The sequence below is a fragment of the Uloborus diversus genome, chromosome 1 (assembly GCF_026930045.1).
Source record: "Uloborus diversus isolate 005 chromosome 1, Udiv.v.3.1, whole genome shotgun sequence".
NCBI classification, from domain to species: Eukaryota; Metazoa; Arthropoda; class Arachnida; order Araneae; family Uloboridae; genus Uloborus; species Uloborus diversus.
This window is the reverse complement of record NC_072731.1, coordinates 85,694,852-85,714,162: the sequence shown is the minus strand read 5'-3', so window position 1 is coordinate 85,714,162 and position 19,311 is coordinate 85,694,852. Positions and strand designations below refer to the sequence as shown.

Genomic DNA, 19,311 nt, shown 5'->3' with positions numbered 1-19,311 from the left:
AATTCATTCGGAGAGGGATCTTGCTTAAACTGGGTGTAAGGACCATCACGGAGTAGTTCGTTGACTACGGAAACGTACTTGGACTTGTCCATTATAACAATCTGTCCCCCTTTATCAGCTTTTGTAATTATCAAATTATTGTTGGAAGAGATATCACGTAAATTTCTTTTTTCCGTTGGAGAAAGGTTACTACCCGAAAAACCTGACTTAAATGAAACATTGTTAATAATAAGATGCCTTATAGAATCCTTTTGTGTGGGAGTTAATTTACTATGTTTGAACGAACTCTCAATCGGAGTCAAAATGCGTTCGGGGGAAGGCCCTGAAGTTACAGAAAAATTGGAATTTAATTTTAGAACATTAGCCTGATCCATACTGATAGGAAAATTTGACAGGTTTACTACAGAATTAATGTTGACCTTGGGGAGTGCAGAACAAGTTTGGACACAGGGGGTCCAAAGTTTAAGAAGTTTAGAGTTTAACTTAGATGTATGAATTGATGAAATAAACGAAGCATTGTTCCAAGACATTTGATCGAAGGTAGGAAACTCGACGAAGCTAGCCGAAAGTTCCAAATGAAGTGAGTACAATTCACATTCAATTATCATAGCTGCCAACCTCAAGATAAAAAAAATAGGAGCACTTAAGGGAAAAAATAGGAGCAACGAGGGTTAAAATAGGAGTTCCAAATCGTGGTCTGTGCTAAACCTTCCTTCTGTACCATAAGCTTCTATAAGTTCTAAGCATCATTACAATGCGTTTCTGAATTTTCATGTTATATTTTCAACAAAACTACAACCAAGTTTAAAATAAAATTATTTTACATTAAAAAAGCATCATTACGCAGGTACATATTGAAAAATAAAAAAAAAACATGATTACTGTTTGATTTAATAAAACTGCAACCCTTTTTAAAAATATTCTTTCATACATATCCTACATGTATTGAAAATCCATTGCATAAGAACATATTGAAGATTAAAAAAAAAAAACATGATTACTTCTTATACTTGGAAGTAAAGCAACTTCATAGTAAAGGTCAAGACTCGGAAATCTTCTAAGTGGCCAGTGGCCACTAGACTCCAAAAACTTAGTAGCCACCACTGTCGCCAAGTTTTGAAACACAAACTGGAGGGGGCGGGGGCAGTTTTTACAACTTTCATTAAAAAATTAGATGAATAGGACTTTGCACATTCTAAAATAGAGTTATTCAATACTTTTTTTTGTACATGGAAAATTCAAGTTAAAATAGGTTTCTGCTTTATTTAAAAAAGAAAAAATAAATAAATAAATAAATAAATAAATGAGAAGTCAGCAGGAACTTTCATTTTAGATGAAATAGTTTCAGTTTATAACAAAGCCTCCGAGACAATAAAGATCAAACACAGATAAAATTTCCCTTTCAAAAAAATAATAATAATAATAATAATTAAAAAAAAAAAAACATAACTTTTTGCCTTTTGTTATTTTTAATAGTTTACATTGAGACAAACAACCGATTCTGTTTTCGGAAACTTAGGCTAATAATAGTCTTGTCTACTTCCATGTTGCAAATGACCAAAATGGAAACAACCTGAAAAATTTAAGATGATAGATTTTTGAATTTGTTGCATTAAAAGTAATTATAAATAATTAATAATCCTTAAAAAACTAAAATTTAGATGAAATAGACAGTTTTTAGCACATTAGCATCTAAACCAATCAGGATAAAATAATATTCTGAAGAAAAAAAATTTGCATTTTTCAAGAAAAAAATTAGGAATTCCCCCCCCCCCCCAAAAAAGAAGCCCATTTTGCATTATTTTCAATAGTTTGCATTGCAATAAACATTTAATTCCGATTTTGAAAACTTGACCACTTTAAGAGTCTTGTGTACTTAAATCTCGCAAATGACCAAATATGGCGACTAAGTCAAAAATTCAGATATAAAATTTTGAATTTGTTGCATGAAAATAATTTAAAAATAAAAAATCCCCATTACACTACAATTTAATTGATAAGTTTTAGCACATTCGTGTCCAAAGCAATAGGGATAAGATGAAATTTTAAATAGTATAATCGTTTTCATTTCTCAATAAAATTATTTAAAATAACCAGAAAAAAAAACATTTTGCTTATTTTCATTAGTTTGCAGTTAAAAGAAACCCCCAATTCTGTGTTGTCTTTGAAAACGAAAGCAATTAAGCATCGTCTACTTCCATCTTGTGAATGACCAAACATGGCGGCTACGTTTTGCAAGTAGCTGAAATACTCGATGAAAAAACAATGTTCTCTGATCGATCAAACGCTCCCGCTCAGTGTTTATCCTACACTAATGCTTCCAGAGCATCAAATTGCCTCCTCTTTGTTGAGTTTGTGCACAATTCCTGCCTTCCAGGATAAGGAAATTTCTTCTTTTTCCTCAGAAATCGAAAATGTACAAGCAAAGTCAAAAAAAACGGAGTTTTTTGGAATAAATCGGATTTTTGGAGTACGCAATAAAAATCGGAGAAACTCCGGGAAAAACGGAGCACTTGGCAGCTATGAATTATAGAAAGCTTAAAGCGAAAATCCTTAATGGCTGTTCTAAGAAAAATAAAATGACATCTGTTTAAAGCTCTAGAAAATAATTGCGAACCAGAGAGATTGCAATCAACGGAAATGAACTTGGGAATCAATTTGAGTCTTTTGCAAGTAGTAAGGAAGTTTAAATGGTTCAAAAACTTTACCTTTTTTATCCGGAGATTTTTTATAAAGTTTTTATCTTTTCTGTGCTTTTAAACGTTGTTTCATTTTTATCCAATTTACCTTGCACAGAGCTATCGCTTTTCAATCAAGAAGGTATAGTTTAGAGGTCATGAGGGAGTTCACCTCCCCCCCTCAGAGCCCTGGTTTTTAACACATATTTCCAACCTTAATATGGTAGTTTATATACATATGAGAGTTTACGACCAAACACGGAACCCAAGAGGTAATTTCTATCTATGCTACTGCCTAAGCTCAAAAATACTAGAGGTTTGCAAGTCATTTATTAGTATGATAAGTATCCAAATCGTTTCTTCATATGTATGTATTAGTTGCTCTGCAACTAAGGTATTGCAGCTGTCTTCAAGTATATATAAAAATTACTAAGAAAGAAAATATTTTATTGAAGTCGCGACATCCAAAAATTTGCATATGCTGCTTAAGTGGAAATATATGGAACGTAAATTTGAGCCTGATTTACTAAATAACTAAACGTAATCAATTAATGTGCAAGTTCAGATTCATAGAGCTATATTTTCAAATTCAAAATACTCATTATGAGTATTTTTAATAACAAATAAGGATACAAAGAAATACAAAAGTAATTTCATTTTTAGTTTTTTAAAAATAAAATTAAATAATAGAATCTGAGGTAGCACATGTAAAAATGGCTTCCAGTTTCCAAAAATACTAAAATAATTCCAAGATGCAAAAGGATTGAAATCTCTAACACAAGAAGCAATTTTTCGCGAAGTTCGAGTAAGTGCAATGCTGCCATGTTCCAAAAATAATAAAGTTTATTACCTATTAATATCAAACAAAAAATAAGCTAATCTATGGTGGCGTATATCGAAATACCTTTCGATTGCCAAAAATATCAAATTATTTACAAGTGCAATGTTGCTGCGGTTCCAAAAATAAGAAAGTTTATTATTTATTAAAATTAAACACAAAATGAGTTAATCTAAGGTGGCGTACGTCAAAATAACTTCCGATTGCGCAAAATGTCAAAATTTTTACAAGATGCAAAAAGATTTGAAATCTCAAACACAACAAGCAATTTTCCTCGAAGTACAAGTAAGTGCAATGTTGCAACGGTTCCTAAAATAAAAAAGTTTATTATCTATTAAAATTAAACATAAAATAAGCTACTCTAAGGAGGGGTATGTCAAAATAACCTTTGATGGCCAAAAATATCAAACTATTTACAAGATGCAAAAAGATTGAAATCTCAAACTCGACTTTCAGCAAAGTCCGAATAAGTTTGATGTTACCATGGCTCCGAAAAAAAAGTACTTTGTTATTTATTGAAATTAAACATAAAATAAGCTAATATAAGTCAAAAACATCAAAATATTAACAAGATGCAGAAAGTATGAACTTGCAAACAGAGGAAGCTATTTTGCGCGATGCTGCATATCGATCCTAAGTTCAAAACTTGCTTTGATGAAATGTTCTCGAAAAATATTTAAGCACAATTCAATGATTTTCTACCGATTTCAAGCACTAAATAAAACATTCACATTTTTTTTTCAAGGTTTTCAAGCACTTGATTTTTTTTTTTTAAACACTTTTTCAAGGTTTTTTAAGGGCATAAAAAGACGTTATAACTCCTCCTCCAAACCTCTCCATTTGCTAGATTTCCATGCTGCAGCGGTTGAAGGAGGAGTAGTGACGTCAGTCTGAAGCGAAATAGAAGTAATAGAATACAGGGGGGGGGGGGTGAATAGAAACAAGGCCCCTCGACCGCATGTTTGGCGTAACAAACGTCAGCACACACTATCTTTTAACACAATAAAAACTTTTAAACTCTGATTTTTAAGTAAAAGCAATATAAAAGTGGACTTAATGGAACAAAATGTTAAAAAGCAGTCAAAAGCGAACCTTACTATTAAAAACGGAAATTGAAGAGAAAAGCGGACCATTTGGGAGCACTGATATCACTGAAATTAAGGCTTCAAATATTAAGCAAAAATGTATTCTTACCAGGAAACATCACGATCAAGGAAATTCAAAAAAATTCCAAATTGGTGGCATTCGAAAGAGCATTGGAAAACATGTTTATGGCACTGAAACTACGTGCCCTCGTGACCACGTTATCGAAATATGATGTCTTAAAAATTGCCGAAATTTTTAGTAAAGTCGCCAAATTTAGCGAGTTTTGTTCAGAAATGGAAGGTACGGCGCAAATTCAACATCTGCATCTGACAAGACGTTTCACTTCCATATTTGGTCACCACCAAAGCGGGTGAGAAATATCGCATTAATTCTTTACTCGGGGTGACTACCATGGCGCGGGGTGTCGTGGCACAGACTGCGGCATTGAAATTTTTAGGGGCTTGTGTTCCGGGATATTAACGTGCAACTGTATAGGGGAAAACGCCACAGCCCGAAATATTTGTTTTATTTTATTGTAAAAACAATGGAATTTTTTGTTATTCTTAAGACTGTTAAAAAACTGATGTTTAAAACTTTTATGCTTCTGCGGGTGAAATATTTCCACTGAAAGAGTTTATTCGATGATGAAACTGTTTTGAAAAAAATATGATAACCGTAGAGAAACGGTAAACATACTTTAAAGTCTTTTTTTTTTTAAAAGTCGTAAATCTGAAGTCTTCAACAGTATCTAAATACGAAGAAAAAGACATTTTTAAAGATTTCAAACCATGTTCTCAAATTTAAAAAAAAAAACGATTTTTGTCAGTTATTTTCAGTGTGTTTTTCGTTATGTGTATCGTTTTCAAGTTATGTGTAAACCCTCTAACAAGTCAAATAAAAAAAAACTGTATTAATTTTTATTTTGCTCGAATTTGAATTCCCTTTTAACGTGAAACATAATTGGTAAAAGTGACTTCAGTATTTTTAAAAATGACTAAATAACATGCAAGATGATGTGCATTTACGTTATAGCGACTTTCAGTTGCAGTGACAGACTTTTTCGAACTACAGGGGTTGTTGTAATGAACGTCGACTATAAAATTTTTGATAAGAATCTGTTATGAAGTAATTTCCGACATCGTTAGTTTTGCTGTGCAAATTTTTGACATTTACTATCCGTTGTTTTCTTTTTTTTAATTATTATTTTTTTCGATTTTAAATTAAACATTTTCGCTAGCAGTGGTCAGACAATAAAACTTCATGAATGATAATAACTTTTGAAAAAATAAATAAGAGCTGGGATACTACAATCCATGATCATGTTCTTTCAACATCAAAAACTATCCATTTTATTTTCAATATATAAGCTTTAATAAGCATGTTTTTTTTTACTTATTCATATTAATTCTCGTACATAATTATTAATTACTTACAACACATTTCATTACAAGAGTACAAACTTAAATTAGTTAAGTAAAACACACTTGAAATGCACTTAAATTCTGAAATGCATTATTATCACGATTACAAAGTTAAATCCTACGTTCAATTTCGTTATAAAGTTGTAGCTCCTCTGGATAAAGCTCTCTAGTTTCCATTTCACAGGCTTCATAGTTACTTTTTAATTTTACCTACACAAGTAAAGGGTTAATTCGAAACATCGTTTACGCGCTTTGCAGATGACCAGGAATGGAAATGAGAGTCTTGCTAGACGCAGGCGATGAAATCACGTGGTATTTTCCATTTCTTGCCAAGTCTTTAAATTTGGCGAATTTTCGTAAGATTTTAACAGACTTTGACCCCCCATATCTCAAAAACAAAAGGACGAGGGCACACAATATTTGGGTCAAATTTTTTTCTTAAGATACTCTTTCGAATGCGACCATTTTTAACTTTTTTCATGATTACTGAACTCGTGATGTTTCCTGGTTAGCCAAAAAAAAAAAAAAAAAAAAGAAAAGATGTGCCTAAAATATAGTGTACCATTGGTTTGAAATATTTTATCAGTTTTTGCAATAATTTTATTTAGTCCTTTTAACAATTATTTTAAAATCTACCATTTAAGTAATTTTTAACAGGAAATCTGTGCCTCAAAATGATTTTTATACTTAAGCAAAACTGAGATTTACTATCAAAAAAGGTTTCAAATGAAAATAAAACTCACTGTTTGTGTTTTTCGAAATTCTTCTAAAATTTTGAGGGCCATATCATAATCTTTGAGCAGATGATATGCCATTGCAAATCCTATCCATGATGCTCTTTGAGTTGGTCTTAAATTGAACAACTGATACCGAGTATCCTATAAATAAAGAAAAGTTCATATTCAGACATGAATCTACAATAATGTGTATCTGATGTGTAAATGAGTAACAAATTTAATATGTAGGGGGGAAGGGGGCACATATGAGCACAGGGCACAAGTGAACATGATATGTTTTATTATAACATCAAGCAAAAAATCTCAAGTAATGGCTGTGCCAGCCCTACTTCTTAACCAAACCTTCAGAGCAAGGAGCCAGTTTATGTTCCTGTAGTAACAGCTTTTTTGTTTTAGCTGATGCTGATGTACTTTTATAATTGTCTTCTTCGTGTAAAAACATACTTTAAACTACCTAGTAAGCTAAATTTAATTATTGCAAACCATTATAAGGACATTTAGGTATATATTTGTGCCAATGTTTAAATTTTGTAATTTAATTAAAAATTATTTATTTTTGAAAATTTGTCCTAAGGTAGATGACGGGGCACTTGTGAACACAACATATAGGGGCACAGGTGAACAGTTCCAATATCCTCACTGCAGCATAAATATTATTGTAAGCTTATTATAACTGTTAAAAGAGTTGTAAAAATTCATGACTTATTTCACTGCAATCAATTTGTAAATTTACTGTAAATTATTATTACATAATTATTAATTATTTTATCTTTTTTTATTTTTTAAATTCTTTAATTATTAAATAGTTGGCCAAAAATTTGGTGTTACACACTCCTGTTTTGAAAATTGCAACACCTTGAAGGAAGCATCATAGTTGAATGAAATTTAATATACAGTTGAGTGGTAATGGTACAAATAAATGATTACATTTTCAAACCAAACAAACAATAAAAAGAGATAGAAATTAGCATTTTGTGTGGCTACTACACGCCGCAATTAGAGCTGCTACACGAATCGGCATGGAGTGAAATAAAGTTTGAATATATGCCTGAGAAAGAGTATTCCATATTGTTTGTATGCGCAACCAAAGATCGTCTGTCGAAGCAACAGGACGAGGATCGCGAGTGAGACGCCGCCTAACCAAATCCCACACATATTCAATGGGTGATATATCTGGGGAATATGCAGGCCAAGGAAAAAGCTGTACCTGCTGCAGATCAAGGTAGGATTTGACAGTTTTGGCGACATTATCCTGCTGGAATACAGCCCCTGGCAATTCTTGCAGGAAAGGAAAAGCTTGGGGCTGTAAAACTTCGTTTATGTATCGGGTACTGTTCAAATTGCCCACACTTCGTAGCAAATTTGATCGTCCATAATAGTCTATGGCACCCGAAACCAAAACTCTGGGTGTTCGTCCACTGTGGCATTCGATAACGTACTCCGGAATGTGCAGTTCTCGGCATAGCGCCTGACACGAATTCGGCCATCATGGTGCCACAAATTGAAACGGGATTTGTCAAAAAAGACGACCTGCCGCCAAACAGAATGCCAGCTCCTATGCACATGGGCCCATTGTAGCCACAGGCGGCAATGGTTTTGCATGACAGGAATCCTGTATAAGGGAATCTGTGCGCGCAGCCCACTCTGCAGCAGACGTCTCCGAATTGATGAAGCACACAATGAAACACCTGTAGCTGTTGACCCCTGTGCTGCCAATTGTCTAGAAGAAGCTGTGCGGTCCGTCAGCGCCATACGCACCAAGTGTCTGTCATCTCAAGCTGACGTCACATTTCGAGGTCCATTCCCGGATTTTCGAGCTGTCTGACCCTCGTCCGTCCACTACTTCCAAACACGCATGATTGTGCTGTTGTTATGCTGCACACAAGCAGCTACTACACGATAAGACAATCCAACTTCACGAAGGCCAACGATTCTGCCTGATTCAAACTCCGAAATTTGCTCAAATTTTGCTTTCTTTCGTTGAAGAGGCATAGTAAAGATTCAGTTAACATTTACTCTAGAATATAACCACCGATAATCATACACACCTCGTTACAGTCGTCTATTTATATTCGGTTTGATCCGTCGTTCAGAGGGCGCTACTCAGCATACGCACACGCTACCGGTCTGCAATTCTAATCATTTGCATATCATGCCCTACTTTACATTTCCTGCAATTTTCAGGTCACTCTCATAAGTCTTTTGTGGTGCTGCAGTTTTCACAAACAGGAGTGTATAATGTGTGCAAGGAAAATAAAAACAAAATATTTTCCTTTAACTAAAAACAGAAGTTTAGAACAATTTTAAAATTCATAATCATATTTTGTATGAAGCTTAAATGCACTGTACAAGAATAAACTTTACAAAATAAAATATTTTTTGTATTGTTTAGTCTGATAAGATTTTTACTTGTTGATCCAGTGATTAGAACATGCTATGAAACTTTAAAATTTGACAGTGAGCAGAGTTAAACAATTCGAAAAAAAAATTTCTTAATGACAGTTACTGTACAATTCAAACTGACACAGTATAGGTTACAAACCCTTGAATGAAATTGGTACACGTTTATGCTTCATTATAACGAGTTTTTTCTTTAAAATATGATGCTTCTCCTGCATTTTTCAATAGGGTTCACACGTGCCCCAAGCTTGTTTACTTGTACCTCTCTATAGGGGCACATGTGAACAATTGAAGACATTTTTTAAAAATTACATAAAGCAAAGAAATATGTTTTTTAAAAATCTGAAAAAAATCCATGGCACAAAGAAAAGACTATTCAATCATTGGAACCCTTTTTACTTCCTTTTACAAAAAAGGAAGTATGGTATTCGCGAAAAAGTTTCACTCAAAAATCAACCTTAATTTCCATTTTACTCACCCCCGAATGAATGTTGAGTTTTTTTTTTCGACTCGACCACATGTGGATAAGTGCTTAAGAATGTATAGACATGTGAAATATCCGTCTTGACGATTCACGAGTTAATTACAATGAGTTTTCTTGTGACATCTGTAGGTACGTATGTGCGTCATATAACTCAAGAACGGTACGCCCTAGAAAGTTGAAATTTGGTACGTAGACTCCTAGTGGGGTCTAGTTGTGCACCTCCCCTTTTGGTTGCATTCGGGTGTTTCTAAAAGGGGTCTTTTGCACCTTTTTGGGGGGAAACCAGTTAATTTTGATGTAAACTCAAGTGATGTTATCATTTAGCAGACACTTGGCGATATATCGCCAGTTTTTTGGTCACCATGTTTTGTCGCCAACTTGGCGACAAATTTGCCGATTTTTTTTTTTTTTAAAGTTGATTTCAATTTGGCCACTGTTGGTGATACAGGGGTGATTGTAACTCCATGAAAAAATACCTGAACTTTTTTTTCCCAAGAAGAAAAAGTGTTTTGATGGGCATATATATATACACATTACATGTATATGTACACATCATATTATGTATATAAATAATTTAGATACATAGTTATTTACACGAAGTACACCGCCAGCTAAGTCATTTCCAGGCGGTGTATTTCACTTATTTCTGCTTTAGCCCTGGCAATAGGGCGGTAACTTACTGAATACATAGTTATTTACGTGAAATATACCGCCAGCTCAGTAGCCGGTAATTTACTGAATACATAGTTATTTGTTGGGGCCAAAACTCGAAGTTTTAATTGGACTTCATACATCCATGTGCATGGTGGGAATTAAATTCTTTTAATTTTTCTCATTTCTTAAAATTTTTCAAAGAATGTTTTATTTTCCTCCTTTGTATCTGAATCTTTAACCACTAATTACATTCATTTACTAATATACTAAAGTCTAATACACCAGCATTTTTTAATGATACCTGGTTTCTTTTATGAGTATTTGTAGAAGAATGTTGCATTGCAATAATGCCTTCACACCATCATTAGAATATGTAAAGGGCTTGTTGCAAAAAACACAAAGCCAAAATCCAGCCCTATCAATTTTTTTACACTATATTTAAATCTTTTCATTGTAGGAATCCACTCAGTTTAACCATTCCCAATTAAACTTGTTCTTCTTTCCTGCATCGATGGAGCCAATATCTTCAGATTTATCCATATACCTCATTTATTAAACGAGAACAAGCAAAGTTCAAATGAATAAATTTAGCAAACAAAAAAAGTAGCAAATGAAAAGTAAGAGTTAACTAGTGAAATTTAATTAAACAAACTAATTTATATTTACGAGGAGCATATTAATAACGATAAAGTATAATTAGAATTAGTTCAATAACAACAGAACGCACACAGATAAAGATCATAAACCAGAATATAAAACAAAGAAAATATTTGCATACGATCAATTCCTCCAACTGCCATAAAGAACAAAGACAGGAGTCGAAGCTCTTATCACTTTTCTCTTCTTACCTTCCCCCAGTTTACAAAACATGACCGTAGCTTACGCTTTATATTTATAACAAATGTCTTCAATTTGGATTTTTTCGTTTCATTAAACATCGCCCTAAATTTTACTAAAGTGGGTTTTTCTAAAAATATAGAAGTTCCGGTATTTTCGAAGATGAACATACCGGAATTCAAGATGAAAATACTGAAAATCCGGTAAAATACCGGAACACAATCACGCCTGTGATATTTAGAGAGTTAACTATCGATTCACATTAAAATTGCCAGTAATGGAGAAATGACATTAAATTGGAGTAAAAGGAAGTCATGTGATGCACACATCAGCTTTTTTTTTTTAATGAGAAATTGATAATATTTTTTGAGAAATTAAGAAATGAAAAAAATTGTTCACATGTGCCCCCTTTTTCCCTACTTAAAATTTTAAAACTAAAAATACCAAGGGGAGAAACTTACCCTGTAACCTTCTAAATCTCTCATTTGAATTTGGAGAAGAGACAAATCTCTTAAAATTTGAATGTTGTCCTTTAAAACAAAAAATAAAGATATTAAGTGAATATTTCATGCATTTAATAATAAAAACTTATGTTTAATTAAATGTTAATTCCGAAATTGCAACTAAAACAAAAATTATGGATTCAAAATAAATTTATTAAAAATTTATTACATTTTTTAACTTAATTACGGATAGACAAAATGGAACAGTATTAACTTACTTAACATTCAAGACATCAAATAAATATCTGTTCAAGTTTTTAAAATTAATTTCATACTTTTTTTTTTATAATTTAAGCATAAAATCAAAAATCAACAAAACAAAGTTTAGTTTAAAACAGCATGAATTATGTTTGCAACATTAACAGATAACAAAGAATTAAAAAAAGAACATAACTTAAAAATGCCTTAAATAATGCAGGAAAAACAATGCTATAAATAAAAATTAAAAACAATATTAAAGACCTAAGCTTGGATAAAATACAAAAGAAAACAGTGCCCAAGAAATACTTTTCAAAACCATCTGTCCAATATTAAATTTAATTAAACATACATTTGCTATATTAAAAAAATGTTACATGTTTTTAAAGAAAAATTATATATAGGCGTCCCTCGTATAACACAGTATCGATATTACACAGTACCAAATTTGCAATTATTATAACACAGTTTCAATATTACACGGTATCAAACTTGAATTTAATACTTCATGGTTAACTCGAATGTTATATTTATAAAAATTGGAATTTTATTTTTGCTTAATACATTCTTTTACGGTTGATAACACTAATAAGTTTTTACTTTGTTTTTATGAAACTTGGTTTTGATATAACACGGTACACATCCCTTTGATTTACATTATTTCTTAGCCTCATATAGCACGGTTTTGATATAACACGGAACACGGTTTCGATATAACATGATATATTCAGACTTAGATAAAATGAAAAGCTTTCTGTGAACACAAATCCTAGCTGGAAAATTTTCTGCAAGTAATTATTTTGCCTAACTCACCCTTGAATAAAGAATTAAATTTATATTCAAATATGAAAGAGGTCAAAAAAAAGTGCTTTAAATCATTTAATTTTTTTTACAATAACATACAGTAAAACACTTTTTTCCACACATGTGCTTTAAAAAGCTTTTGGAAAAAAGCTTCAACAGAAGTTTTTTTTTAAATTCCTTTAATAATTTAATTTTTTAAAAAATTAACGTTAGCAGTTTGAAAAAAATTTCTGCAGAGCCAAACATTTTCTGCGAATGTTGTTCGCGCGTTCGTCTATATTATGCAAGACTGGATACATCTTAACCTGATTTTTCTCATGCACATACATAAATAGTATTAAAAATAAGTAAAAAACGCGCTTGAATAACGCGGTTTTGATACTACACAGAACGAATTAACCATGTTATACCGTGTTATACGAGGGATACCTGCACTTCAAGTTTTAGTTTCGTCAAAAGTATACCTTCAATTTCCTTTTAAATTATCAAAGCTATTGTTTATCTGAACTAAGACCAGTTTCTGAGCAAGTTTGAAAAGTTGGCACTCTTCCATTTTTAAAGAGCATATTTTTAAACCAAAACGCGTGTTTTGAAATGAATATAAGACGTGATATTTTTAAAAATTAAGAGGTTCAAAATAAAATTACTATGTTACAATGATTTTGCCATTTACTCTACAGATAGAGAGCAAAGTAAAAGAATAATGTCCATAGAATCCACACAATTACTATAAAATAAGTTCCAAAATATGAAGCAGTGAGAAGTAAAAGGATGTGGATGACTCTTATAAAGTTTTGAGCAAAATGCTGACAAGGTTCTAACCGCAAGTTAGCTTTCATTGTATTTTCCCCTCTGAAATCATACTGCGTAGCAACTTCCAGGACTACTACAGTGAAATCATGTTTCACTAAATACTGTATTACTCCGCATTATCGGGCACGCTGGGAAAAAACGAGGTTGACCAGCATGCCGGGAAATTCAAATTTTCTGGCAGGTCGGATAATTCGAGGTTTATTTTGCAACAGAAGAAAAGTAAATTTCCCCATTCAGTTCCAATCAGAAAGCAAACCACTGTAAGGAAAAAAATTAATAAATCCTGAAAGGAACCTTCTTTAAAAAAAAATGTGTATTGCATACATTGTGCTTGTTATTTATGGTAGATGGATTTTATTATATGCCAATAAAGTAATCAGAAGCAATCATCGTTACTGTGAATTGTTCATAATATATTACATAAATTATTTTAGGTTCCTTTTAGACAGGCAAGTTTAATTTTTATTTATTCAATAGCTATGGTAAGAAGCTGGTTTAGGAGTGGTAACTTATTGTTTAGCCTTAGATGTTTGCTTACTTAGCTTAATTTTTTTAAAAATATTCGTTATTAAACAATATTTTTCTTATTAAAATAACAAATGACATTGTTAGTAAATATTTGTACAAAATTAAATTGTTTATTAATACTAATAAGATATGTATAGAACTTATATTCATTTTTGAGCTGAACATATATATTTTATAGTATTTTTTTTCCTAACCTCCTTTTTTTTCCTCGATTTTCCCGGCATGCCGGAAAGGACTAGGGAAGTGTTATTGAAAATCTGGTGACCCCCGAATTTTTGGGCATGCCAGATAATGCGGGGTAATATGATATCAATACATACAGCGAAATATAAGTTCCAACGAAATAAAGTTTTAGTCCCGATTTAATTTCCATTACATTTCTTACATTTCATTACAACAAAATTCCTATTCCAACGAACAAAATTTGCAGTCCCATAAAGTTTGTTCCGTAACTGGATTTCGCTGTATTACGATTTCTTGCCACAAAACAGTTGCAAATTTCTCCTACTATTTGTACTAGGTATCTCCAAACTTCTATTTTTGGTAATTTGCTTCAAGGTGCTTCATATTCAAAATTAGAGATTATAAAATTTCATTTTTTAAATTCTGATGCAAAGGTATATTTATTGATTAAAAATATAAATACATTGATCAGAAAAAGGAAATTTATCATCAATTAGACTTACCTTGTCCCATTTTAATGCATTCCGGTAACATTTTATTGCTTCATCATACTTTCTGTCAGATCTTTGTAACAATCCAAAAACATGCCAGCCTAACGCAATTAAATTAAGGAAAACATTTTCTTGCAAACTTGAAACTCATTTCTAAAGAATTTATATGGTAATATGTATCAAGATTTTTTTTATTTTTTACAATCAAAAACAGAGTTGGCAAAGACCGAAGTCACGAAAATCTTCAATATGCTTTTGGTAAAAGCCTAGTAAAAATTATTTCTTTTTGTATATATTCCAATAAAAATTGCTATACAATTGCTGATTAATGACACAGTAAACATTAATTTGTTTTACATACATATACAGGGTAATTCAAAATGACGGATTTCAAACTACAAAAGGCAGGGTCATTTTTCTATCGTTTGTAGACAGACAAAGGTTTAGGACTTGAACAGTAAAGAAATTCCACTCACTGCAACATTGACACTGCTGCTTGTCACATTGATTGTCTATAGTATCCAAAATGCTGATACAACAGGAAAAAACATTTTGAGCTGCAATTAGCAAAAGTAGGGCCTATTACGGGATGGAGTTCCAAGATGCCTTTTACCCATCAGTTTAACAAACAACTATCCCAGCAGAAACAGCTTTACCAATAACATAAAAAAAAAAAAAAAACTAAAAAGATGTTGCACAAGAGGTCAGTTTTTAAGCTATTCAAATCTTAGGCTAATCTGGAATTGAGGAGAAATTACTACTTCAGTTGGAATTACTTACTAGAAAAAGTAGTAAGGAGTAAGGGGTTAGATTGTTTTAAGAGGGCTATTGATAAAGCTCTATACTACGAATTGTCAATAGTAGCCTGTAGGTCATGGCTAATCTAGAGCTTTAACCATTGATCTTCAATGAGGATTTAAATGGACTAGGACCAGCAAAGCTGGGCCCAGAGCCTGTGGCTCTGGTTGTCACTCCTGTACTTGCAGTAAGAAAAGCTAAATACTGTTTTAAGATCATATGTAACTTACACCACACTTATAATGCAAATATTTGTAAAAGGATACACACATGACTCTTTAAATCATTTCTTAGTCCTTTCCTAACATACTCGTAAGCTTCTTCTTTTCGACCCAAGCAGTTGAGTGTAAGGCCTTTCATGGCTAAAGTTTCTGTTAAAATTAGAAAGACATAAATTTTACATTTTACATTAAAAAAAATCTTTTTTAATTAAAAAAAATAAATTATAAGTTTTTTGCACTTTCAATCATGGGGTACAAGTTTGGTGATGTGTTCAGGATGGAAAATATTTTCCGCCCCCCTCCCCCCTATGCGTGCTTAAAGAAAAATTTATGTGTATAAATGTTGTAGATTTTATCTATGCCAGTTTTGGAATCCATGTTTAATTTGAATTTTAAGCTTTTGACTTTTCTAACAACATGAACTTAGTTTAAATTGTAATATTTAAGCGTTTTGATATTGTAATTCCAAAAACCTAAAAACCGTCAACAATTGGGGGGGGGGGGTCTGGTACGTGGACACCCTTTGCTGTGGCATAAACATTTCATCCCGTCAGCAATCACTCTCAATCGGTTATTCAGATTTAACTCTAAGACATTTTAAGGGTGCATATAATTTTCAATTATGCGTGAAAAGACAAAAAAAAAAGCCAATGTAAAAAAAAAACGAAAGGATAGTCGAAAATAGAAAGAGAAAAGGTTAAAATTTCAAAATGAGATGATTAATTCGATAAATCAGGGAGAATAATGAGCAACTCCAAGGTCTGCAATGCAGCGAGTTAGAAATAGCAAAGCAACCTAAAAAATTCCAAGCAGCGCGAGTCTAAAAGCCACTCCTCCAAAAGCACGTTACAAACAAAACAAGCCCATGGAAGAAAATCAAGAGAGTGTCGATGTAAATTCGTAGTTATGGAACGGTCCAGCAATATTAAAGCATATTTTTCAAGCACTCAATTTTTCTTTTTTAAGTAAAAACTGAAGGAAAGTGATTGAATTTCTTTCCGCCCCGACCTTACGTCTCGGAAATTTTGTCCAAGACGGAAGGTCTTGCACCCATGCTTTCAATGGATGATTGTTTTTTCAGAATCAAATTTTGAAATTATAAAAGCTCATTATAATCATTGTTTGAACCTGATTTTTACCAATTTAGTTGTATTTTTCTTAACAAGTCACGCATACAAATACTAGTGAACTATTCAGTAAATTACCGCCCAATAACCAGGGCTAAAGCAGAAATACATGAAATACACCGACAGCTCAGTCATTTCCAGCCGAGGACTGTAGTTTCGTGCTTATTAGCATTCCATGACTTTTCCAAGACTTTTTCATGACTTCAATAAAAATTTTCATGACCTTGTTATACGAAGGGATTAGCATTATCTTCTCAATACATAAAAATTTTCTGTGCGTACGTTTGTCACCATAAGGCTTTTAAACGGCTGGACCGATTTTGATCAAATTTTTTGTATGTAATTGAGTTGTGGCAAGCATGGTTTTGAAGCGCGATGGATCAAATCGGAAACGTTTTTGTTAATTAATTAATTTAAACATTGGATGGTAAAATCACCTAAAAGATTAATATTTATTTTAACCTATTGTTGAGTGAGAACTGAAATAAATATTTAACCCGTTGCCAAAGGACAATAAGAAAGCCACCTCTGCTTTTTATAACGAAATTTCCTACTGTGATATGTCAATTGAGAATAGATAAAACGTAGAGAGTGAGAGTAAAGCCTTCATTTCTTAAAAGCAACGATTTTAGTTCCCGTGATGTATTTTAAATTAAAGTACTGCAAGGTTCACGCAAAACGTGTATTCTGTCGTCGTAGTTGAACCATGTGAAAAGATTGGTACTTTAGGTTTTCCTAACCAAATGAAACCGTTCAGATAAATTACAACAGGGTAGTTCTGTACACAAAAGATCAGTGCAGTGGAAGAGCTTTATCTTTGGTGGAAAGGACAAATTAGGCAATATATGAAGCTTAAAAAGTTTTGGTTCGAAAAATCGGACCACTAATCAGTCGGAGTTGGCTTCTCTCACTGATCGGCTGGATTCCAGTAACGTGGTGGCTTGGCGACTTTGGCTATAAACAATAGGGTTGCACAATCATTTGTTCACATTTTGAAGCTACTGTTAATGTAATTTATTGTATTTTTTGTTTGTTAGGGGAAATATTTCAAATTGCAAAGAATTGTTTTTCGTTTTTAAAGAGTTTTTAGTCATTTTAGTTGAAGGGTGTTTATTTTACATCGGGAGGGGAGGGATAAGTGTTTTTCGCTTATTCAGACACTTTTTTACCTTAACATTTTTTTAAACGATATCCTTTGGATTGTTTTATTCTTTTTCATATAGGGATGTTGCAGCGGGATTTCCCGTTTGTTCTAGATGGGTACAGGAACTAACCATTAAGTACGGGAGTAAAAAATAGTTAATAAAGCTAACAAAAAGTTAATAAAACAACTGCTCACTGGGCATTAGATAAATCAAGTTGTAATAAATACGCATTCTGACACCAAGCAGCTTAAAACATTTTTTTTTACTTAATTTTTTCAACAAAGCGGTTCAAACACTTGACAGTTTATTAAAAATTTTTAACTTTTCAATCTACAAAGCTTGAACAGAACAACATCTGTCGGGTGCTCTAGTTTCATATAAAACTTGCCAATTTCTGGAAATGAGCATTAGCAAAACTTCTACATGAATGCCACTATATCATTGAAGCACTTACTCATACCGGAAAAAATATCAGTGTACACTTAAAAAACTAAACTAGTCTTATTTGTCTTCATCATATAAATTTAAGTAAAGTAAAAATGCAGTGAATCGAATATGATGATGCTTATATATCTAATATGTTTGTTATAAACAGGCAGAATGATAATGAATGGGACAAAGGTTGAATGAGTCATCACTAAGCTTCAATAAATTTATTCTTGAAACGTTGCCTTTTAGTGTCAACAGTGCTGTTTATTAATTTGCACATTTTCAAATGCATATAAGTTAATAGGTCCAGAAATTCCAAAACATAATCAGGGGTAGAAGTGATCGACTTGTCACATATAGGACATTTTCCACAAAAAATATAGGACAAACATAGGACACATTATATGAATAGTTTCGCTATAAAAAAAGAAATAATACATACATATTATTTATTTATTCTTATCAATGATTTTGTTTTTTTAAAAAAAACCTTCAAGCAAAATTATAACTTACACCTGAAATGACTGTCCTGTAGTTAAAAGAATAATTTTTGAAAAAAGTGTACTTTGTAGACAAAAAAAAAGAACAAAGTGAAATTTATTGATAATTAACACAGCAACTCACAATTTTTGCAGGGATAGAAGTGTCACAAACATAGCTTATATAAATAAATAAAAACCGTCTTTGTGTTGAGAACTAACAGGAAATAACCAATGCTTTGTAGCACAAACATACAGATATTTTGTTCTATAAAATTCCACAAAAAGAAAAGATTGCAAAAAGGCTATTATAACATTCCGATCAGAAAATGCACTGAACACAAAAATATACCCGCGAAAACAAAAACCAAAAAAAAAAACACGAAAACAAAACTAAAAAAACCACGCTGGAAAACAAAAGAAACTGCTGTTGCCAAACGCAAAATTCTAAAACCAA

At 32.1% G+C, this 19,311-nt stretch overlaps 1 protein-coding gene across 1 annotated transcript in view; it reads right to left on the bottom strand.

Annotated features, from left to right (window-relative positions):
- The window catches only part of LOC129230920 (N-alpha-acetyltransferase 15, NatA auxiliary subunit-like), a 275,701-nt gene that overhangs the window by 220,146 nt on the left and 36,244 nt on the right, over positions 1-19,311 (bottom strand). Inside the window, exons 3-6 of the mRNA XM_054865206.1 lie at positions 15,720-15,824; positions 14,668-14,756; positions 11,597-11,665; positions 6,767-6,901 (exon numbers count right to left, since the gene is read on the bottom strand). Coding sequence (XP_054721181.1) covers positions 6,767-6,901; positions 11,597-11,665; positions 14,668-14,756; positions 15,720-15,824 — 398 coding nt within the window. The remainder of the gene's footprint in view (positions 1-6,766; positions 6,902-11,596; positions 11,666-14,667; positions 14,757-15,719; positions 15,825-19,311) is intronic.